The sequence below is a fragment of the Eucyclogobius newberryi genome, unplaced genomic scaffold (assembly GCF_026437365.1).
Source record: "Eucyclogobius newberryi isolate DKJ021-1_F unplaced genomic scaffold, fEucNew1.0.hap1 SCAF_14, whole genome shotgun sequence".
Taxonomy (NCBI): Eukaryota; Metazoa; Chordata; class Actinopteri; order Gobiiformes; family Gobiidae; genus Eucyclogobius; species Eucyclogobius newberryi.
In genome coordinates this window covers 15,152,167-15,175,270 of record NW_027315768.1, presented here as the reverse complement: position 1 = coordinate 15,175,270, position 23,104 = coordinate 15,152,167, and the positions used below count along the sequence as shown (strand labels likewise).

General features: G+C 40.0%; 3 protein-coding genes across 3 annotated transcripts; all 3 read right to left on the bottom strand.

Moving 5' to 3' along the window:
* Positions 1-88: 88 nt before the first annotated feature.
* Positions 89-2,638, bottom strand: klhl41a (kelch-like family member 41a). The gene is made up of 6 exons (XM_072444413.1): positions 1,497-2,638; positions 960-1,117; positions 782-889; positions 514-699; positions 295-441; positions 89-228 (listed from the first exon to the last, which is right to left on the bottom strand). The coding sequence occupies exons 1-6, from the start codon at positions 2,580-2,582 to the stop codon at positions 117-119; spliced, it is 1,797 nt and encodes a 598-aa protein (XP_072300514.1). The 5' UTR covers positions 2,583-2,638; the 3' UTR covers positions 89-116.
* Positions 2,639-3,178: 540 nt separating this feature from the next.
* On the bottom strand, positions 3,179-5,585 carry bbs5 (Bardet-Biedl syndrome 5). The gene is made up of 12 exons (XM_072444023.1): positions 5,411-5,585; positions 5,117-5,199; positions 4,973-5,038; positions 4,850-4,899; positions 4,656-4,783; positions 4,443-4,578; positions 4,272-4,367; positions 4,131-4,193; positions 3,906-4,040; positions 3,759-3,842; positions 3,642-3,665; positions 3,179-3,550 (listed from the first exon to the last, which is right to left on the bottom strand). The coding sequence occupies exons 1-12, from the start codon at positions 5,470-5,472 to the stop codon at positions 3,449-3,451; spliced, it is 1,029 nt and encodes a 342-aa protein (XP_072300124.1). The 5' UTR covers positions 5,473-5,585; the 3' UTR covers positions 3,179-3,448.
* A 141-nt stretch (positions 5,586-5,726) lies between these two features.
* col28a2a (collagen, type XXVIII, alpha 2a) lies at positions 5,727-22,672 on the bottom strand. Its single transcript, XM_072444411.1, has 36 exons — positions 22,567-22,672; positions 22,318-22,452; positions 21,631-22,205; positions 21,302-21,322; positions 21,154-21,213; positions 20,182-20,235; positions 19,218-19,262; positions 19,121-19,147; positions 18,971-19,015; positions 18,824-18,868; positions 18,639-18,692; positions 18,143-18,211; positions 17,519-17,587; positions 16,724-16,792; positions 15,852-15,920; positions 15,509-15,577; positions 15,371-15,439; positions 15,131-15,199; positions 14,986-15,057; positions 14,852-14,920; positions 9,457-9,528; positions 9,272-9,340; positions 9,113-9,181; positions 8,971-9,039; positions 8,839-8,907; positions 8,683-8,751; positions 8,541-8,609; positions 8,379-8,447; positions 8,221-8,301; positions 8,098-8,133; positions 7,973-8,009; positions 7,335-7,892; positions 6,956-7,260; positions 6,550-6,880; positions 6,244-6,435; positions 5,727-6,166 (listed from the first exon to the last, which is right to left on the bottom strand). The coding sequence occupies exons 2-36, from the start codon at positions 22,442-22,444 to the stop codon at positions 6,162-6,164; spliced, it is 3,777 nt and encodes a 1,258-aa protein (XP_072300512.1). The 5' UTR covers positions 22,445-22,452; positions 22,567-22,672; the 3' UTR covers positions 5,727-6,161.
* Positions 22,673-23,104: the final 432 nt, after the last annotated feature.

Genomic DNA, 23,104 nt, shown 5'->3' with positions numbered 1-23,104 from the left:
TATATTTTTCAAATGAAATTATGTGAACATGTGTAATAACATTTTTTAAAGTTCGAAACAATGCTGTTGGTGCTTTCCTGATAAAACATTTATACTGTACAAAAAATATCTTTATTTCACATCTTTGGCATTTTGGCTGGATTCAAATGCATTGACACACAAGATGCTCCAGACGCATAACGCATCTCTTTAATTAGACCAATCCACTGTTTCTTGTCTTCTTCATACCTAGAGACAAAATGTATGTATAATATGTATAAAACAATAGGACGAGGCTGTTGGATAAAAACTTACTGCCAAACATCAACCATCTCACTCGGAGTGCACTCTTTGTTCTCATTCACTACCATGGCAAAGCCTCCTACAGCGTACAGCAGCCCACCACAGCTCACCAGGCTGACTGAACTCCTCTCCTGGGGGAAGTCTGGAAAGGGCAACCACCTACAACATCAAATTGGTAAGTTATCAGTACTGGAAAAAGCATTAATTACTGCATTCAGTATATGCACATACTTGTTAGTTCCAAAGTCATAGACTTCGCACCCAGATACGAGCCCATCTTCATTGACTCCTCCTGCCACAATAATCTTCCCTTTATGGATAACTGCTCCAAACATTGATCTAGGAGTTTTCATACCGGCCAACTCCTTCCACTCCGCCCGCTTGTGGTTGTATGCAAACATCCTTTCGATTGTTTTACTTAAAATTTATAAAACACAATTAAGATGTTTTAAAATAGTAAAACGGTTATTGTATTTTGTTTGGTGGAATGTTCCCTTACTTGTCATCCATTTTCCCTCCTAAACAGTAAATCAGCCCATTCTCAGAGACAACACAGTGTCCATGGACTTTCAGAGGTAACTTCTTCGATTCACTCCACTTCATTTTTCTGAAAGATTATGGGTAACAGAATAAGAGTTAACAAAATAATTTATTATTTTAAAATATATTCAACTTACTCGATATCATAACACATGACTGTGTCACGTGACTCATCTTTTTCTAAGTCTTTACCAGCTACAGCAAAGATTAGATTGTCCACATCTCCTAGAGCAAACAGACATCTTGGGGAAGGCATGGGAGGTAAAGCAACCCACTGACAACCAATGCTGTCCAGCTGAAATAAAGTACATTCAATGTTATTATGGACATATCGTTTGAAAAATAAAATCCTGTCATTGCTTGGATAGAGTAAAACGCCTGAAATTAAAATTGTCATTAAATCATATTTTGTGTTGCCCAAATAAATATTATTTGATTTTTAAAAATTCTTTGCATCGCTTCTCAAATAATATTAGATAGGGAAACACAAAATATGATTCAATGACATTTTTAAATCAATTGAATTAAATTAAAATATCAATAAAATGAGATGGCACTTTACACACCTGATGTTTATGGGAGTTTCATTTAAAATGTTGTGAGACACACTCACAAAGCAATAATGATGTAATGATGATAATAATAATGAAAGGGGCAAATAGTGAGTATCATACCTGGTAGAAGTAACACTGCAGTGGGTTTTCCGGTTCATCTTCATCCACAAAAAGCCCTCCTATGATGTAAAGGTTGCTCTTCTTTGTCACTAGGCTGACGTGGTTTCGTGGAACCAGCTCAGACATAGCTGCCAGAAAGCACTCATTCTCCAGTCCGTCATAGGCCACAGCTGCTGTGTCGTTGACCATCAGAATCATGTCTTTAGCAAACATGCCATACCGCCGAGTATCATTCAAATAACCAGGCAACTTCCCTCCCTCTTCATCACTTCCTTCTGGGCCCTTCTGAACTTCTGGGAGTTTACCCCCAAATGCATCTTTTATTGCTTTGATTTTTGTCTGTATCTCAGCATTAGCCTTAAAGAGTTCATCCTTCTCTACTTTTTCTTTGATAAACTTTTCCGGTAGCAAACGAAAGCGGATGCAGTCAAACGCCTCACTCAAACTTTTGGTACGATTTGCTTTGTCTTTCTTAACCCATTTCAGCAAGGCCTCATATACTTGTTCTTCTTTTTCTACATTTAAGGCATCTGCTCCAATTATAGCAAACAATTCATGTGGAGCAAGCTCAAGGAATTCTTCCTCTTTTGACAACTGCTCAAAGCGATCAGCAATGTAATCTCTAGCAGCTATTGCCAGTCTGGGGCAGTTGATCATCAAGCCCAGTCTGTAGACAGCCAGGCAGTTTCTCTGCGACAGCTGTTTCTGAAGGTAGTTGATGCACACTGTGAACACAGAAGGGACCTGAAAGCGATTTGAGATCACTAAAATCTCCTGGACATTGTCGTCGTTGATGTCAATCTCTGCTGAGTACATGTAGTTCACAATTGCCTCCATAAGATTTGGATTCAGATTTTCTAGAACAACCTCCTTTTCTTGAGACTCCCCTTCATCCTCTGAAAAGAAAAAATCACGGAAATAAGAACTACATGCTGATAGGATCAGCCGATGACAAGGGATGCTCCTGTCATCAATCTTCAGCACACAGTCTATTAATTTATTCTCATTTAGAAGCTGCTTTAGTCCATCTTGAAGCAATGTACTCTGGAAAAGCTGTAGATCTTCCTTCAGACTTTGGGGGTCCATCCTTGCTGATCAAAAAAGCGAACTGACTGTTCCAGCAGCTGAACACAGAACTATAGGGAGGGCAGGTCCACAGGCACTTCAATATAACCTTGCCCCTTCTAAATATAGCCAACAACCCCATTCAAAAAGAATTCACATTGGCCGAGTCAGAGTGCCCACACAGCTGTCACAGAGCAAAACAACTGTGAAGACTTGTCACCGTAGTGATCAAGAACAACTTGTATGCAGACTGGAATAGTACATGTTTTATAACAAGATCATGAATGATTTTATTCCACTTGTGTCAGTGACACAGTAACTTAAATTAATAATAGTCCTATTTATACATTTTCGTTTAAGAACATATTAAATTAATATGTATACTAGAATAGTTTAAGTAGAGAGTCCATTTTTTTAAATTAAACAAGTCAATATAATATTTATTGTGAGAGGGTTACTTAGTACAATGTTTAGTTATGGTTTTAGTATTGCGTTAACACAGGTCTGTCCTGTCTCAATACATTTCAGTACAACCTTTAGTGATTCATTTCCAAATGACAGTTTATCAATAGCACACAGCCTCTTAATATTATGTATTTTTTATTTTATTTTTTATAAAGTTATTTCTCTTCAAATCCTATTTGAAGTAATAACTTCACATACTGTACATAATACTGTAGACTGTACCCCTAACATAATTTCAAATTGCTATGTATTTAATATAAATGGAATTTGTATTAACTTCATTACTACAAACTATTCACATGGTTAATTTTCACATAAAAACTTATTTTTAAGCTACAGATGGCTGAAAATACATTTATGACAAGGACATTCATTTGTTCATCATTCTATAAATAAAAGCTTACATTCTCTCATACATAATTTTAACCCATGACTTCCCACAGTCCCTGCAGAGTAAATCCATCCCTCAGCTTTTCAATGGCGAGGCCCAAATCCTCTGAGAACACAGGGTCCCGGTCTTGTTGCTATTGAAACCAAATGGAAAAAGAAACAACCCCTGGATTAAAATAATAGATATTTAAATAAAAAGAGAACTAGTGATGGAACATAACAAACCTTGTTGCTGTCTGCAAAGTAAGCCTGTAAAATAAAACATTTCAACGTTTTATAAGACTTATCAAGCAAATATCCAGTCTCATTTTATCCACAGGTTGTTTAACTGGATACACTTACAGCGAAAGCATCCGTCTGTTCATCAGGCTCAATCTCCACATCGTCTGGAGGCTGTTCCACTGTGAGCCTTTCCAATGGTTGTGGCTATAATATTTATATTTATCAGTGTCATGAAAACATTATTTGCCAACAATACTGGCATCTTACCTTTTCTTCCATTTCATAATCAACCCCAAAGATGGGGTTTGCAGAAAAAACCTTATGAAGCGAGTTAATTTCTTTCAAAGCATCTTGAAGCTTCTCAACTGGATCTATTTTAAAACCCAGCACATAGCCTCCGCTCTAAAGTGTGGTTAGTGATGGTTAATAAAAGGCATGAATTAGAGGACTTTTTTAATTTAAATGGTAAAAATAGTAATGTTGAGGACTTACCTGTCTCGAACTCTCGATTACCAAGGCCAAACCAAATTTTGAATCTCTTATTCTGATTGACCACTATTAGGAGAAAAAAAACATGACTTTTTGTGCAGAGGGAGTTAGGTTAGTTTGCTCACCTGATTTAAAGAAACGTACAATCTGAAGATATGGGATGCTGACGTTAAAACTCTCATTCATGTTTGCATGCCAGACAATCCGAACATTGGTGATAAAAAATGTTCCGAGATTTCCCTAAAACAAAGAAGTTCATTTGATTAACGAGTGTACGATCATTGTGCCATTCCTGGGTAAGTTAAGTGAATTTACCTGGTCACAGGACAGATTCCATACACCATTGATTTTGTCATACACTTGCTCACGAGGCAGGAGTCTTAACTGCTTGTTTTGAATGAGAGCAGCTCGCAGTTTCAAGTCTCTGTACATTTTAGAAGTCTCATATGCTCTGGAGACAAACACATATAGATGTATTCAAATTTTTGGAGTGTCTTCGGGGTAATTTGTCTTTGTCTCCTGTTTTACCTGTGCACTGCAATAACAGAAGTGAAGAGACGTGGACTTCCTTGCACCACATTTGTGAATATGAACTCAAATCGTGTGTTGTTGGACTTTGTCAAAATATAAAGTGCTTCGGTTTGACCTCTTAATTTCTAACAAAAAATACAATTGTTATAGCTTGTAGTTATAATTGCAATACAGTAAGATAATGGCCTCACAGAGTTTGCGGTCCGTGTTGTAATGTTTATGATGGAATTGTAACCCACAGCTGCAAAATATCAGTACAAATGTTGCTGATTGGTAAAAGCTAAACTTGTTAAAAATGGCGAAATTTGACATACATAAATTGACTCTTGGCAGGGCCAGGGAATGCCAGATGATTCTCAGGTTTGTCACCAACAGTCGTCCTGCATTACAAAGGGAGTCTCTAATTTGTGTTGATAATTAAAACGAATGCTATTGTTTGTGTTTTACTATTTATGTACCTCGATCACCATTGTTCCCTTTAGTGTCTTCTATTGAGTCCAGGCAGTCTATCATCACTTCCCCTGGACGAGTCTTCATTTGTCTGTGAAGAATGACCGATTAAATATTGAACAGAGATTTTTTTTTTTTTATTATTGTTTTTTTTTACAAATACAGTTTTATGGGTTGTAATTAATATTGGGTATCTGCTATTACATGTTGTGTAGCTACTTTGGTAAATTGGTAACGTTAGCTAAACGCGTAGGTTAGCATAAAGTTAGCTTGCTGGCTAACAGAATAATGAGGTTACTCACTGCGCAGTGATGTCAAACCTAACATCCCTGTCCTCCCACAGTGCATCTAATGCCGACGACATGACTGTGTGGTTTTGCTATTAAACAATAATCATCCACATAATAAACGCATAAGCTGCTGTCTGCGCTGCAAATCTGCAAAAGCTGTCCCGGCGTCACAAATCACTATGGAAACAGACGGAAAGCAAAATGGACAAAGTACTAACGTGTGACTTTTTAATTAAACTGCGAATACGTTGAAATAAACGATCAAAAAAAATGTGTTGTGTTGTGTTTAAGGCAAGGAATTTGATAGAGATATAATTTGACAAGAGACTTTTTTATTTTACAATATTTTATTTTTTCTATAAAACATTTATTTCACATACTCAAATTATCAAACCCAAATCAGTGCCAAAAGAGCTGCTGCCAGTCATATTACTAAAACACGTTTTAATATCAGAGCTTAATTTTTATATGTCTGTAATTGTAAATGTAAACCGTATATAAATGTAAAATATACGAGTAAATATTTTTACAATATTTTTTTGTTAAGGGGAAACTGATGATTATATATCCTACTATAATCATTTATACATGGTTTTGTTTACCATTTGGTATATGTGTAAAAATATTCTTCAGTCTTAAAGAAAAAAAGTGAGCATAAAAACACAAAGGTGCATATTTCTGAATACTGACACTGACTCTGAAACACTTCAGTGATTTAGCAGTCATATCCGTCTCACATTTTGTCTTGTTGTGACTTTCTTTTTCAACCTGTGGAGGTAAAAGTAAACAATAAGCTTTTTGTATAATGTGATATTATGATTCTCTGTATGTTCCCATGACATTACCTGCTCTTTTTAGAACACAAGTGTTCTTACACTCGTCTTCTATATCAAAACGATTGCCATTTCCACCACAGCCACCATACCAAAACTGTGCACAAGAATTTGCCTGTTTGTCATAGTACCAACGAATGGTGTAGTTTCTGCAACTGCCTTGTTCCAGGGTCAGGTGACAACGAGGATCAATAGCAAGGGTCTCTGGAGAAATATAACAAGTTTGTAGGTTACAATTTAAATGTAAGAACCATTATGGCTTATTATGGTCAGTGAGATTTTTGTTTTACACCAAATTAGTTCACAAGAGATACTGACCTTGAACTATAACTTCATTCAAAACAGATTGATACTCAGACTTCAATCTTGATGACTCTGGAGACTTTTCTGTTGAAGATGATGTCGCTAAGGATAGTAATGAAGATGAGGAAGATATAGGCGTCGCTATTTTTATTGATGAGGACGATATTGAAGGTGTGGCTATTATTATTGAGGACGATGATGAAGTATCTGATGATGTCAACACTTCACTGGCTTCTACAGTTTCTTTAACAGGTGTTAGAGTTGCAGATTTGGAAACTACAGCCACTGTGTTTACTCCTTGTACTTGGGCTAGATCTAAATCCTCACCTTCATCATCATCTTCCACCTGGAACAAACACAAGATTAGCACGTAACTGCATTCATTATGCATAAAAAGTAAAGGTGAAATTATAGAACAAACCTGAATTGGTAGAGGATCAGCGCTGATGGGCAGGGTGAAAGTATCCCCACGGCCTCGGATGCTGACGTGCTTGTCATAGTTGTCCTCCTTATTAAAGTGATTATTTTTTCCATTCTTTCCATGAGTATAACCATTTTTATTACCATGACTGTTGTATTCGTTATTATGGTCTACATGCCCATAGTTTCCATTGACGCCAAACCCATTTGCATTGTTGCCATTCCGGTGTCCATTGGTGACGTGACTGTAAATTAAGGCACCATTTTCGTCTTCACAGAACTGGCTGACGAGCTGCGACTCCAGTGCTAAAATAGTAAATGAAAAATATAAATGTGAGAACATAACATTATAAGAGGTTTAATATTTCTAGTATCATCACCTGGCAGAGTGTTGAAGTCGTCAATAAGATACATATGTTCACTGTCAGGGTCAGATGCAATGAGGTTGAGTTCTCGGAGGAACTCGGCCTGTGTAGGATCAGAGGAGTTGACGATACCCAAGGCGTACATCTCAATATTGGCAGCATGGGCCTCGCGCACAGCAATGTCAAGTTTAACAGGCTCTCGTTTGTCCGTCTGACCATCAGTGATGACAATAGCAACTTTTCTCACTCCACTCCTGGCACTGTAGAACGCTTCCTGAGTGGCTTTCCTGATGGCAGTACCGGTGTTGGTGCCCTCTCCCATGTAAAGGATTTTTCGTATCGCTTGTTTGACCTCTTGTTTGGTCATGTAGCGAGCCAAGTTGAACTCCAAGTGGACATCTAAACTGTACAAGACCAAGCCAATTCTAGTGGCGTTTCTTCCGACCGTGGTGCGTTCAACCAGCCTTGTTACAAAGTCTTTGATGATCTCGAAGTTCTCAGGGCCAACACTCTCTGAACTATCAATAACAAACACAAGCTCCATAGGTCTTTCCTTGCACTTGATGCCACATCCTTAGAGTTAAAAAAGACAAATATTATATTTTTTTCCAATATTTCCCATGCAGTTTTTTGTTCACTCGTTTATGTCTTACCACAGATTTCTTTGATGAGCTTGATGATATCTTCTCTCTAAAAATAAATCAAGAATAAATCCCTTAAATAAATACCTCTTTTTAATTCATTTTTTTTTTACAGTAATTGATTAAAATAGGCATACTGTGAGTCCTGGTTCTCCCTTCATTCCAGGCCTTCCCTGTAATTAATACATTAATTTAGTTATTTATTTGTTATTTAATGTTTTCAGAAACAAATAAATCATAGTGTGAATAACTTCGCTTACACCATCACCAGGAATTCCTGCATCTCCCAGTTCTCCTTTAACTCCTTTCAGTCCTTTCTCTCCTTGTAATCCACGATCACCCTGCGATGACAGTATGACAGTAATAATTCATACACATTTATTGCCAGTAGTAAATCAACCAAGTTGGACTTTGTTACCTTTGGTCCTGCTAAACCTTCTCCTGGAGGTCCTCTTGGCCCAGTTAGACCCTGAGATCCTGGTTCTCCCTAAAATTGAATTGAACTTAAGTATAAGTCTTGCTAGAGTTTCATTAATTTATATGTATTTTTGTAACTATGTTTTGTCTTAAAGATTATCACCTTTGGACCTTGAATTCCTTGTCCTGGAGGTCCCACTGGGCCAGAGGGTCCTGGTCGTCCAACATTGCCCTTAAAGATTTTGATTTATTATTATGTAGGAAATGTGCAGTAAGAAAAGTTTAATATTGGATATAAATCTTACTGGTGGTCCTTGTGTGCCCTCTCCTTGGGCACCAGGCAAACCGGGAAGTCCTCTGAAGCCAATGTCCCCCTTGAGAAACAAAGTTCATCATTTTGTACACTACTTACATTTTTTACAATAATAATGTTAAAATCCAAATGTAATTTAGACACCCACCTTTGGACCAGGAATGCCAATTCCATCTGGTCCTAGTTCACCTTGTAAGCCTGGAAGGCCTGGAAGACCCTGGAATCAACAGAAATGTGATGTTATTTATGTCATTGGTTTTGTATGGACGTTCATACGCACCACTGGGCCAGGAAAGCCTTCACCTTTCGGACCTAATGGACCAGGTAGGCCAGTTTGACCACGGTCTCCCTGATAAAATGAGATAAAACATGACGATGACCCATCTTTAATATGTACCTGAAGTGTAATTTAAATGGTGTACCTTTGGACCAGGAAGACCCAAACCTGTTTCCCCAATAGGCCCAGGTGGCCCGATAGGACCCACATCACCCTAAAAAGACATAAACATTTACTTTATGGACAACTGGATGTTAACTATTTAGTCTTCACATTGAAATTAGGTCTGGTTATTATTTTTTACCTTTGGACCAGTAACAGAACGACCTGGTGGTCCTAGAATTCCCTGCTGACCCGGGATCCCTCTTTCACCCTAAAAAACAATACAATTATTATGATAACATGTTGTCCAAGCTTTTACTGTTAATCTGTGGTATTTATAATTGATTGTGTAATCAGTGATAACTTTATACTTTCACTTTCTCTCACCTTTGGTCCAGAGGGTCCAGAGATTCCAGGAGGTCCATGGAGCCCACGAAGCCCCCTCACACCCTGATCTCCCTGTGATAAAGTGGAAGCTAATTAGGCCCGAGCGCCACAAGCTGGCGAGAGGCCTATTAATCTCGTAAGGCCGTGCAAAGCACGGCTGCGAAAGTGCGCACGTAGTGCGCACAAAATCGAGCGCGAAGCGCTCGCCCACTTCCAAACACTCACTAACGCACTCCTCCACTCATGCACGCCCCGTGCATACTAATTAGTAGTAGGAAAATGGAACATTACCGTTGTAAACGGGCGAAGCCCGTGCAAAAGTGCGCACTAAACGAGCACTTTACATTGAGATGACGCCCCTTCTGTCATGAGCCCAAAGTGCCCTTGAATATGAATGTAACCAGCTGGTGCCTCATGTCCAACCAGGAAACCATCAAAACATCACACATCTTTAACCAAATGCCATTTGCCCTTTTTACAGTGAACTAGCCCATGCCGAAGGCATGGATCATGCATACTTACTCCTGCTATGACAGAAATAGTCAACAATTAGTGAATGGGCGTAGCCCATTCACTAATTGTTGACAACAGCAGCGCGAAGCGCTACATTCCTCCAAAAACCCTCCTGGCATCGTCCCGTACGCGAGAGTCCATGCCGCAGGCATGGGCCATGCTTGTATCTGCTCAAATCAATGGAAGTCTATGGGGAGTGGGCGGGGCATCCCGACAGAATAGGGAGTGACGAGCGCGTAAGCGCTCGTAATGATGATTCCACCCCATGACGGCATCGGGAAGGCTTAGAGCTTTCAAACGATGTATAATTTGTTGTTATAGTGGAAACGGCTATATTGTTTTTGCTAAAAATATTATTATTAGGCCCGAGCGCCACAAGCTGGCGAGAGGCCTATTAATCTCGTAAGGCCGTGCGAAGCACGGCTGCGAAAGTGCGCACGTAGTGCGCACGAAATCGAGCGCGAAGCGCTCGCCGACTTCCAAACACTCACTAACGCACTCCTTCACTCATGCACGCCCCGTGCATACTAATTAGTAGTAGGAAAATGGAACATTACCGTTGTAAACGGGCGAAGCCCGTGCAAAAGTGCGCACTAAACGAGCACTTTACATTGAGATGACGACCGCGAAGCGGTCGTCATCCCCATATAAAGCACTCATTTGCGCTAAGTAGCTCACGAATACGTTCCCCATCTCTTGCATGTTCCGTGCATATAAGCATGTAATGCAAAAATTGAACATTATTACTGTATAGAGGGCCAAAAACACAAAGTGGGCGGAGCCCACTCAAAATTAACGAAAGTACCCGTCAGTGACCAGGGACCCACACCATGAGGTAGGAAAGCGCGAGCGCTTTCCGAAAATGTATAGTTTATGATATTTGAAAAATGGGAAACATTGTTTTCGCATCGGAATATTATTCTTTCTTTCTTCTTCTCGGGACCAACCCCCCTATTTTTCACCCAGTGAACATTGACGAAAAGTCACAAAAATGTTCACACCTCTAAAAATCGTGCCTCTCTACATTTTGGCTATTTCCCTTTTCTAAAATAAAAAAAATTGGCGCGTCAGCGCCCCCGAATGTACCAAAAATGCATTGAGAGATGGGAAATGACCCAAAAAAAATCTGATCGTAGAATCATGAAATTTGGCGCAGAGGTAGATGGTGACAAGAGAAGTAAAAAATATTATTACGGCAACGCCGTCCGCCCAACCAAATGTCGGCCATATTGCTTCAAAAATGGCTAAACATGACTTCGGAGTTTTTCCAAACGTCGTACTTTTACGAACTCCTCCCAGGGCGTTAGCCCTAAAAAGCTGAAATTTGGTAAAAATGCTACTGAGGAGTGGGACATCAAAAGTTATCCAAATTACATTGATACCTCTCACGGTCTCTGTGCGGCGAAGCCGCAAACTGTAGCTAGAATTTCAGAAATCTCCCATATTTAAAATTTCTGCCGTTTGCGCGGATAAAGTCCGAATTGCGTCAAATTAGAATCAGTTGTTAAACTCTTTGCCCTAAACCTACTTGAAGTGAAATAAATTCATTTGGCGCCACAGCGCCCCCTACAGATTTTATATGGAGGTTAAATGTTTAGTTTTGCGAAATTATATGAAATTTGACACACAACTCAATTTTAGCATCCCCATCAAAAAAGTCAATGAGACCCATGTCATAATTGTTATGGCGTTGCCGTAACGATGACCGAAACCTTTCATGTTATTCCAATGGGGAAATCGCCAGAACATGTTTACACTTTAGACTTTCACAAACTCCTCCCAGGGCGTCAGCCCTATTAACCTGAAATTTGGTGAGACTCATCTTCAGGACCATCAAAAGTTATCCACATTTTCATTCAAAGAGTCACGGTGTCTGTGCGGCAAAGCCGCACATTTTGCCAAGAATTCAAAATAAAATAGCTTTTTGATGGTAAAACAAAGGGGAGAAGATGTGACAGCGTCACAGATTCAGCAGTAGGCGTAATAAAAGGACAATTGGGGCGCGTTAGCGCCCCCTCCTCTTGCGGTGTGGCGGCGGTGTGGCGGCGGTGTGGCGGCGGCGTGGCGAGGGCCGATCATTGCCGCTTGCGGCTATATTTTTTATTATTTTTCTTGTTCTTCTGCTTTTTGAGCTCTAATTTGACCCCCTGAACATGCTCAAAAACTCACCAAACTTTACCCAAAATTCAAAATCGGCGAAAAATTTTGTTTTTTCTGGGCCATTTTTTTTTGGGTTAAAAAATGGCGCGACAGCGCCACCGACAAAAGTCAAAATACATTGCGCCTATGGGAGACGCCCCGAGGTCAACTTTGGCGTAAAGCTACGAAATTCGGGACACGCATTCCTCTCGTGAGGACAAAAAAAAAATATCATTGTGGCCACGCCCCCAGACTTACCCTATGCCCGCAGTCTTCCTTTGAAAATGAAAACACACTGTGTTAGCCATTTTGTTCACGTCAAACTTTGACGAACTCCTCCTAGGGCGTTTTGCCCACCGACTTCAAAATCGGCGGACGTCCTCTGGACAAGTGGGGCATCTGAAGTTATTCAATTTTTTGAGATACCTTTAACGGTCTGTGTGCGGCGCAGCCGCAAAGTTGGACAACTTATTTTGGAATATTGCAGATCTAAAAATTGTTCCCATTTGATCAAAACAAGTCCGATTAGGACCAAATTTGAATCAGTTGTTCAACTTTCTAGTTTGGACCAGTTTATGATGACAAAATTTAAATGGGCGCGATAGCGCCCCCTACAGAGTGACCTTTAAATTAACATTGAAGGTCAAAAATTAGTTCTACCAAAATTTTCTAAACTTTACCCAAAATTCTATTTTGGCGTCCCGATCAAAAAAGCCAATCAGACAAATGCCTTAATTTTTACGGCGTAGTCGTAACGATGACATAAACCTCCCATGTTATCCCTATGGGAAAACCGGTAAATCTCTCGAATATCCACATTTTTCTGTTTCACACTTTAACGAATTCCTCCTAGTGCGTTTTGCCCACCGACCTCAAAATCGGTGTACGTCCTCTAGACAAGTGGGGCATCTAAAGTTATGCAAATTTTAAGGATAGCTTTTACGGTCTCTGTGCGACGGAGCCGCAAACGTTTCCCAGAATTCTGACTATTTGGCCTTCAGAGTGGCCTATAAACAGTAGAGTTTTTCCAAATGACATTATATTTTGCACAAAATTCTAATTTGCCATCCTGATCATAAAGTATGAGAGCCAAAGTCATATTTTGTACGGCGTAACCGTAGCGATGACAGAAACATCCCATGTTATCCTTATGGGAAAATCGTAGAATCGCTCAAATCACCACATTTTTACGCTTCACACTTTAACAAACTCCTCCTAGGGCGATTGTCCGATCAAGTTCATATTTGGAAAATATCATCTACACAAGTGGGGCATCAAAACTTATCCATATTTTTATTCCAAGTGCTACGGTCTCTGTGCGGCGGCGCAGCAAATTTGACTGACACTTGTGTTCATTTGCACTGGATTGGCCATGTCCAATGTGTCGCCGTCTGTCAAGTTCTTTTTTAATTCAACACAATAAGGGCGCCATCTTTATCAAGTCGAAAGCGCAGAGTCGGAAGGCCGGCGGCCCGCGAGGGCCGTTGGATGCCGCTTGCGGCTTTAATTATTCTTTCTTTCTTTCTTCTCGGGACCAACACCCCTATTTTTCACCCAGTGAACATTGACGAAAAGTCACAAAAATTTGCACACCTCTAAAAATCGTGCCTCTCTACATTCTGGCTATTTCCCTTTTCTAAAATAAAAAAAATTGGCGCGTCAGCGCCCCCAAATGTACCAAAAATGCATTGAGAGATGGGAAATGACCCAAAAAAAATCTGATCGTAGAATCATGAAATTTGGCGCAGAGGTAGATGGTGACAAGAGAAGTAAAAAATATTATTACGGCAACGCCGTTCGCCCAACCAAATGTCGGCCATATTGCTTCAAAAATGACTAAACATGACTTCGGAGTTTTTCCAAACGTCGTACTTTTACGAACTCCTCCCAGGGCGTTGGCCCTAAAAAGCTGAAATTTGGTGAAAATGCTACTGAGGAGTGGGACATCAAAAGTTATCCAAATTACATTGATACCTCTCACGGTCTCTGTGCGGCAAAGCCGCAAACTGTAGCAAGAATTTCAGAAATCTCCCAAATTTAACATTTCTGCCGTTTGCGCAAATAAAGTCCGAATTGCGTCAAATTAGAATCAGTTGTTAAACTCTTTGCCCTAAACCTACTTGAAGTGAAATAAATTAATTTGGAGCCACAGCGCCCCCTACAGATTTTATATGGAGGTTAAATATTTAGTTTTGCGAAATTATATGAAATTTGACACACAACTCAATTTTGGCATCCCCATCAAAAAAGTCAGTGAGACCCATGTCATAATTGTTATGGCTTTGCCGTAACGATGACCGAAACCTTTCATGTTATTCCAATGGGGAAATCGCCAGAACATGTTTACACTTTAGACTTTCACAAACTCCTCTTAGGGCGTCAGCCCTATTAACCTGAAATTTGGTGAGACTCATCTTCAGGGGTGGACCATCAAAAGTTATCCACATTTTTATTCAAAGAGTCACGGTGTCTGTGCGGCAAAGCCGCACATTTTGCCAAGAATTCAAAATAAAATTGCTTTTTGATGGTAAAACAAAGGGGAGAAGATGTGACAGCGTCACAGATTCAGCAGTAGGCGTAATAAAAGGACAATTGGGGCGCGTTAGCGCCCCCTCCTCTTGCGGCGTGGCAGCGGCGGCGTGGCGAGGGCCGATCATTGCCGCTTGTGGCTATATTTGTATCATTATATTTGTTACAAAAATACTAATATTAATACTTGGTGATAAAAAAATAAATAAATTACCTTCTCCCCTTGAATTCCAACTCCTGCTGCTCCTTCTGGTCCCCTTAAACCAGATGAACCCGGTTCACCCTATAAAAATAATATTGTTTTGTATTACAGATGATGCATTGAATCAAGCTGATGTTCCCTGGTACCTTCTGTCCTGGTGCCCCTTCCTCTCCAGGCAGACCTGGTAAACCAGCCAATCCAGCAGCCCCAGGCTCGCCCTGAAACAGTTGCAGTATTTGCATATATAAGTCAAACCAACGAGTATGAGTGCTGGGTTAGATCATAAAGTACCTTTGGGCCTGACTCTCCAATGCCCCTTTCTCCTGGTGTCCCTTGTTCTCCTGGTAAACCATGGTCTCCCTGTGGAAGACAGGGAAGACAATGCCATATTTTTGTGTATTTTGTTGCAAACTGAGTACTTCACCACCATTCAATGTAAGTTTTGTTTTCTCTGGATTTACTTGGAATCACTGAAATTCTTATTATGCACAGGTAAAATTCTATATGGGAAGGAAAGCAGTTTAAACTTACTTTTGGCCCAGGTAAACCTTCTCCTGGAAGTCCTCTAACTCCAGGGGGCCCTCGGGGCCCCTCCACACCCTGAACACCAATTCAGTTAAGTTCAATAGAGACATTTAGTTTATCCTGTAAAACTGTAAATGTACCAACCTTCTCTCCTTGAATGCCCACACCTGTTGATCCAATTGGCCCATGGGGACCTGGAGGGCCCAATTCACCCTGCAGCACAAAGCAGTTGTTTTGTGTTTTAATAATGACAATGTAGAAAATGTAGAAATGTTGACACTTTGTGGCTGTATTATGATAAAATATTGTATTTATTTCATAAGCCACAAAGCCCTGTCACATACCGTATTGTAAGTAATCATATCAAAATGAGCAGAAGAATATTTTAGGATGTTTGGGAGTTAAAAACAATGCAGACGTACAGATGTTGAATTCATGCTTTCATTTAGTGAGGCATTTCATCCATAAATGAAAACTCTGTACTAACCCTTTCTCCTTTGAGTCCAACCCCTTGCTGACCTCTGGGTCCTCTAGGTCCTGGGAGACCACGGTCGCCCTGTGATGTAAAAATAGGTCAACTGTCACTGACTGACTGGCATTGTTCTCTATAAAGATTGTGTGGATTAAATGAATGTGTACATGTTAGCTCTTGTCACATTCTTGTCAGAAATCCAAAAATGATTCAATGCTCAGAGAATGGCAACCTTTTGTGGCACCTAAAAGGATTGTTTCAGCATCCCTGAAAGGATTGTGTTCTTGAATAAAAAACAAATGTTGCAAAGGTTTGATCGCCACTATTTATTTATTTTTCAAAGGAGTTACAACACTTAGATATATGCTGGAGGACACATCGCTGAACATTTCCTCTAACATGTAAAGCTGTGTGGAGGTCTCTATAAAACCCTCAGCAACACACGGCACATATAGCCCACAGGTTCAGACATGAAAGCCATAAACAGGTAATAAACCCCACTGCAATTTTTCGGGATGTCCTTTCATAGCACGTCATAACATGGGCTTTATCGCCACTGTTGTAAAACAAACATGTCAAAACAGAATGTAATCTTCACTTTTCAACTGTCAATACACATGGTACATGACCTGTATGTAACAGCAGCATAAATATAGTACAGCTGCAACACCCGGGTGAACACTTGAGTGGCGTGTCAGTGAAATGGAGCAGAAAGCTATCTGGTTTTGACAAAGGCGGGCCATACACTCACCAGTATAGACACACTAGCTAGCACAAAATGATATCCCTTTTTTCAATATGTCATAAAGCTGTAAGTACAAGTCTACTATAGGTGATCAACTATTATCATTTTACTTGGTCATGACATAAACAATAAACAAACATACCTTAGGTCCGGGTAAACCTTCACCCGTTTGTCCTCTTTCACCTGAACTTCCCTGCGGTCCTTGAGAACCCTGCAAATGAAAATGATTAAAGGAAAGGAATATTATGCAAAATTAATTTTAATTCACATTTAATCTTGTTCCCTCATAATTACTAAAAGTTGTATATTGATTGATTCTTACAAGTTTAATTTATTCTGTATTGTCCTGCATTTGAGACTTGAATGTTCAGAAAATGTATGATGTCACCTCCCCTTTATCCCCGCCCACATTCCTGTACTGAGTTGCAATATTATTGTAAATGCATCTGTTTATATTATTTCACTGTTTTGGATTAACAAAATGCAAAAATGATGATCTATTCTGGTCTAGTTAAGTAATAATACAACTTGTTTAACCTTTACACTGTTAATTGTCTTCTCCTCCCTTAAGATTGAGATATTACAACTAAAATATCCATCCATGCAACCATCCATCTTCTTCCGCTTATCCGGGACCGGGGCCTGACTTCCTCCTCCCCAGACACTTCTTCTAACTCCTCCGGGGGGATCCCGAGGCGTTCCCAGGCCAGCTGAGTCCCTCCAGCGTGTCCTGGATCTTCCACGGGGCCTCTTCCCAGGGAGGCGCCCAGGAAGCATCCGGAACAGATGCCCGAGCCACCTTAGCTGAAGGAGCAGCGGTTCTACTCCGAGCTCCTCCCGTGCGACTGAGCGATCCTCACCCTATCTCTAAGGGATCGCCCAACTGACCGGCGGAGGAAACAACTGAAATAGCAATAGTAAAACATTTTTCACTTACAGGTGGGCCAGCTTCGCCCAATCCAGGAGGACCAGGAGGGCCGGCACGGCCTGTAAAGCCCATATCCCCCTGTAGGTTTAGGGCAGCAGAAGTAGATTAAAAAGATACTCATTACCTTTTTGTAGCTTTGAATGGATTTGACAGGTAAGACTACACATTTTGCTAAAATGTAGTGAACATGATTATATTTACAATCTTACAAAATTTTTTGTCTATCTTCCCTTTTTGACAATTTTGGCGAAGTTTTTCAATGTTATGTCCTGAGGTATTTCCACAACTGTTACCAAGCAAGACACAAAATCCATATACTACAAATTACACAATAGTTATGATTTGACAAATAATAACACCCAGAAGAGGGGGTAAAATAAGAGCAAAAACAAAAACAAATGAAAACGGGACTGAAAAAAAAAAAATAATAATAATAATAATAATATTTTTTTTAAAACAGACGGGGGGGGTTAAGTTTTAGGAGTCAATTTCAACTTTTATTCTTATGTTTCTTCACAAAAGTTGACGATGATAAATATTTACTAAAGATTTTATCCCACAAAACTATGCAATAGTTAGAGAAATGTGAGTCATGTCATAAACAATTTAGATCAGAGCTATAACTTCATGCACCTTTGGTCCAGGAAGTCCTAAGCCAGTCTCCCCTTGTATGCCAGGAGGTCCAGTTGAGCCACGCTCACCCTACAAAATCAACACAATCAAATCTAAGAAAAAAGCCTTATACTCACTAAAGATATATATCAATATGAGGATAAATGAGGACCACCATGACACTTGACCGTGACAAGCACAAGCCTAGACAGTGAGTGTGTGCACACACTTTCCATGTAGGCTTAGGAGCACACCTAAACGACAATGCTCAAGGCACTGTATGGTCTGTATTTAGAAACAGGATACAAGTCATTAGAAAAACTAGAGTGAACATTTTAGCAGTGTGTAATATAAGTATAAGTATGGGGAGACTATGGCTCAATGCCAAATGTTCACTCTAAACATGAATCAACAATTCTACCACATAGTTAATACAGACAGGTGGTAAAACTCTTATTTAAACTAATAAGACAGGAAAATAGATAGGTTTGTGCAGATGTGCCCCAGGGAGACCAACCTGCTTCCCCTGAGGCCCCTCCGGTCCTATATCACCTTGTGGTCCTGGGAACCCCTGTACAAGAGCAATAAATCACCATAAAATGGCATCTGACAAAGTATGTGTAAAAATGTGTTTAAGCATCCCACATTACAGTTTTTGTCCATAAATCACAGAAAGATATTGTGTTTTAGATGTTAACTGACCTGCAGACCTCTCATTCCTCTTCCTCCAATAGCCCCCTCAGGACCCTAAAGCACACATCAAAGTTATCAAGCACAACTATAACAACCTTTACAACACACTTAACAATACTTTCAAAGGTGGAGGTGCAGTGAAATTGAATACTGTACCTTGTCACCTTTGATTCCAGGAGTGCCACACTCACCCCTCTCACCCTGTTAAATATACTTACAAATTAAAACTGAACAGTCTAACAGTATCACACTGAAACAATGGCTATTAACTGAAACAATGGGTATTAATTGAAGTGACTGTTGTACCTTTTCTCCGTTGTAACCTGACTTGCCCTGCAGATGACAACATGTCAGTGTAAACATGTTTCATGCCAATTTTATCGAAAGCAACAGCAGCTTTTACCTCAGCACCTTCTCGTCCGGGCAGTCCACTCAAACCCGCATCCCCCTAATACAATAATAATGTTAGAGATAAGACTTTTAAATTGAAAGCACAAAATAAATTAGTACTAAATATTTACAAAATTAAAAGCATAGTAGAAAAAGCTTCAGTTGTAGTCATCTGGACTCAGTTTGAAAAAGTAGACGTTTCGACTCTCATCCAAGAGTCATTGTCAATAACAGAACTTAGGTCGAGAACTCCGATATTAATACTGTTCTGTGGTAAGACCCGCCCATTGGGAGGAGCCTTCCTGAAGTAGAAAGAGTTGTTTGTTTCAACAGAAACTCCCCCCTTGTATCTACCGAGCTAGCCTATTCAGAATCTTAATGGGCTATTAGAAACCTCTTTGTCTTTGTGAGACCCTGGCTCAACCACCCTGAGTACCTGATTAGCATCTGAATGTCCTCTACCTTTCCAGGGGTTCAGTAACCCATTATAAATAACAGGAAGATTAAACCTTAGCCCTCCCAATGGGCGGGTCTTACCACAGAATAGTATTAATATCGGAGTTCTCGACCTAAATTCTTTTATTGACAATGACTCTTGGATGAGAGTCGAAACATCTACTTTTTCAAACTGAGTCCAGATGACTACAACTGAAGCTTTTTCTACTATGGAACACGCCTGGACGAATGAGGGATTACACCGACAAAATTAAAAGCAGTTTTTTTGCTGTTAATACAAATAGTGAGTGAGTTTGCATCTCTACAAAGCTGACTCTTATATGGCAGGAAGGAGACTCCACATTATGGCATAAAACATATCAGTCTCCATGAAGTATGTTCCTTAGTATGTTCCTTTCAACTGTATTAACATGGAGTAATGCAGAAGACTTCCCACCTCCAGGAAGTTACACGGTGTATTTTTAAGTAATAGGCTACTGGAAAATACTACTGGAAAAAACACAAGTCAATCAAATGCAAACCTTCTGGCCTTTTGCCCCCGAGGCTCCGTATTCACCAGGACGACCTTTCTTTCCCTGGAGAACAAAACAAAATCAGGGTTAAAGTTTCTGCTTTTGGAACTGTGCTGTTTAAGAATAAGCTTAAGTGACCTCGTATAAATCATATATGTATACATTTTGAAAACATATACTGTTGATGTAACATTATACTAACTAAACTAGTGATTTACATAAGGTGTGCCAATGAATGCTATGATGTGAATGCAGACATGATGTGTCTTGCCCACAAGGTTAAGGGTCATTGTTCTGAATTGCACCTGGACAATATCTGAGACTAAAAAGCTATTAAAACATGTCAAAAGTCTAAAGAATCTGTGCAATGTTTAGAAACGAGCACCTGGTCAATTGTCATCCAGTTGTCAGTCAGCACCAGCATTATCTGTCACATCACTCTAAACTACCTGAGCTGAGATGGGCATATGTACATTTGCTTGTACGACCAATTGTAAACGACATGTCTGTGTGTGAACTACGCGAAAAGATTTATAGTGTCAGTATTCTTTAGGGCTAAATTTGTGGGAATTTGTGTTGAGATTTATAGTGAACAAGGGTCTGAAGTGTTTATCTAATATCTATATTTGATACTTGTTTTAGTATGGATTAGTATGAATTTATAGATTTTGACAATCCCAACGACAAGACATTTCAATAAATAAAGACATAAGTAAAGACAATATACAATGCAAACGCGCATATTTAGAAGAAAGGAAGTGTTGTCGTTGTCTTTCATTTACAGTTGTTATCGGTGGGCAGCCTGCATGTTGTTCAGGACCACCTATCCACAAACTGCCCACAAGCAAAATAGCTCACAATTATGTTGTCAACATGCGCAATTATCATTTTCAAAATATCATAAGTTTGTCAAGCCAATTCTGATACTATCTGATAGTTCAAAGAAAACGCCTAAGGGGAAGTTTAAAGCATAATACTTACTGCAGGGCCTTGGATTCCTCGCTCCCCTTTCTCACACGAGCATCTTTGAGCCAGGGGACACTAAGGGTAGAATATTGTATGATAAGTTGTCAGAACTGAATGTACTGTCAATGTATAAGTAAAATGGAATTAAATGACTGATACATACTCCTTCATCAGCCAAAGTTGTCTGAAATAAAAACATGATCAAGTTAGAAAAGATAAACGTGGACTACATTATACATTTTTGTATAACTTCTCATTGCAAATCTAAAGATGCAAATTACGGTGCATCATGAAACAATTTTACCAACCTCAAGAACTGCACAAATGTACAAAAGCGATCCATACGGGATGTGCTCAAAACATTATACATTTTGAGGCTTAAATAGATTTCATAGACTCAAATAGTTGGCGAAAGTAGTTCTGAATATGTGCCAGCTCAAAGAAAAGGACAGTTCATTCAGAAGTGTTTTAAAATGGGAATATCTTACTCACAATTTCAGTCACAATTTTTTTAACTATGTCTTCATCCTGTAAGTTGTGGAGGAAGTGGGAGGTGGGAGAGCTGGCGATCAGGCGAAGCTGTGCAACATTAGCTGGATCTGTAGCAGTTCTTGTGATGCCCACAGTAAAAAAATTGATTCCTTGGTTCTTTGCATCAGCAACAGCAGCGAAGATGTCAGGGTTTCTGGGATGGGACACGCCGTCAGTCAGGAGCACAGCTATTTTGATGCTTCCAAGACTGGATTCTTCCAGGTAGATTGTGGTCATGTTGGTGATAGCGTAGGTGGTGTAAGTGCCATGACCGATGTAAACCATAGGATTGACGCGTCTTTTGAAGTTGTCTGCGCCTCTCCAGTCTCTAAAGGTTTGTTCAGTGATGACATGACTGCTGTACTGGAGGAGGGCCACTCTCAAGCCCAGACGCCGGCCGGCGTGCAGCTGGACACCCTCCAGGGACTCCACCACATTCACAGCAAAGAGTTTCTCCTGTTCGTGATTGTCTTTGGCACTCTCAGAACTGTCCAGCAAGAAGGACAGTTCCACAGTACAGTCCTCATCAAGAAGAGCTGGGGAGGATAAATTAGGTCTTTAAAAAGAGAGTTGAAGCTTTCCTCCACAGATTCTTTTGACCTAGTTTAACAGAAACGATACCAAACATTGATCACAATGATATTTCACCTCGTCCATCTTGAAGACTTTGTGCAACTGGTTTGGCCTGAGATCTTTGGCGATTGGCAAAAACACTTTGGGTCCATGAGTTGATCAGCGCTGTGACAAACAGCACCAACGTGAGCAAACGAAGCATTCTTATTTCTGCTATGGAGACACATACATGTGACAACAATGAATGCAAATGTAATCATTCTGTCTTGTTTTTTAGCAACAGTGAGACACAGTAAGAGATATTTCATTAATTGGTGATCTAACCTTAAGCAGTGATGAGCGCAGTCCAAAGGTTGCAGAGGCAGCAGTGGAGTTATCTCACAGATTCAGCGGGAGCTTTGCCAGTGTTGCCTGTCATTCTGGAGAGAACAGACAGTGAAACAGGACGGACACTCCTCCTTATAAAGAGGAACCTGCAGCAGACTATAAGCCTCCTGTCGGCCCTCAGGGCAGGGGTCTGCTCAAACACATACAAATGAACTAAAGTACTAACTATCATTTTAAAAACATGCTTTTCAGTTTCAAACTTTCTTATTTTTAAGACAATAAACATTTTCTGAGGTTCAGTGAATAGTGAAGAACTGTTTAACACCTAAATCTGCAGCAGCTGACACTCCCTGGTTGTGGTAATATGATCATTGGAAAGAATACCTTTAATCAATCAGTTAAGCACAAGTCTTAAACTTTAGACCCCATGGGGGTAAAGGCTTTGTCACCTTTGGTCTTTGGTCTGGCACTGGAATGACCATAACTACCTGCCTGAGGTTGAAAGAGTTGAAGGGTCGGATTTAAAAATGAAAAC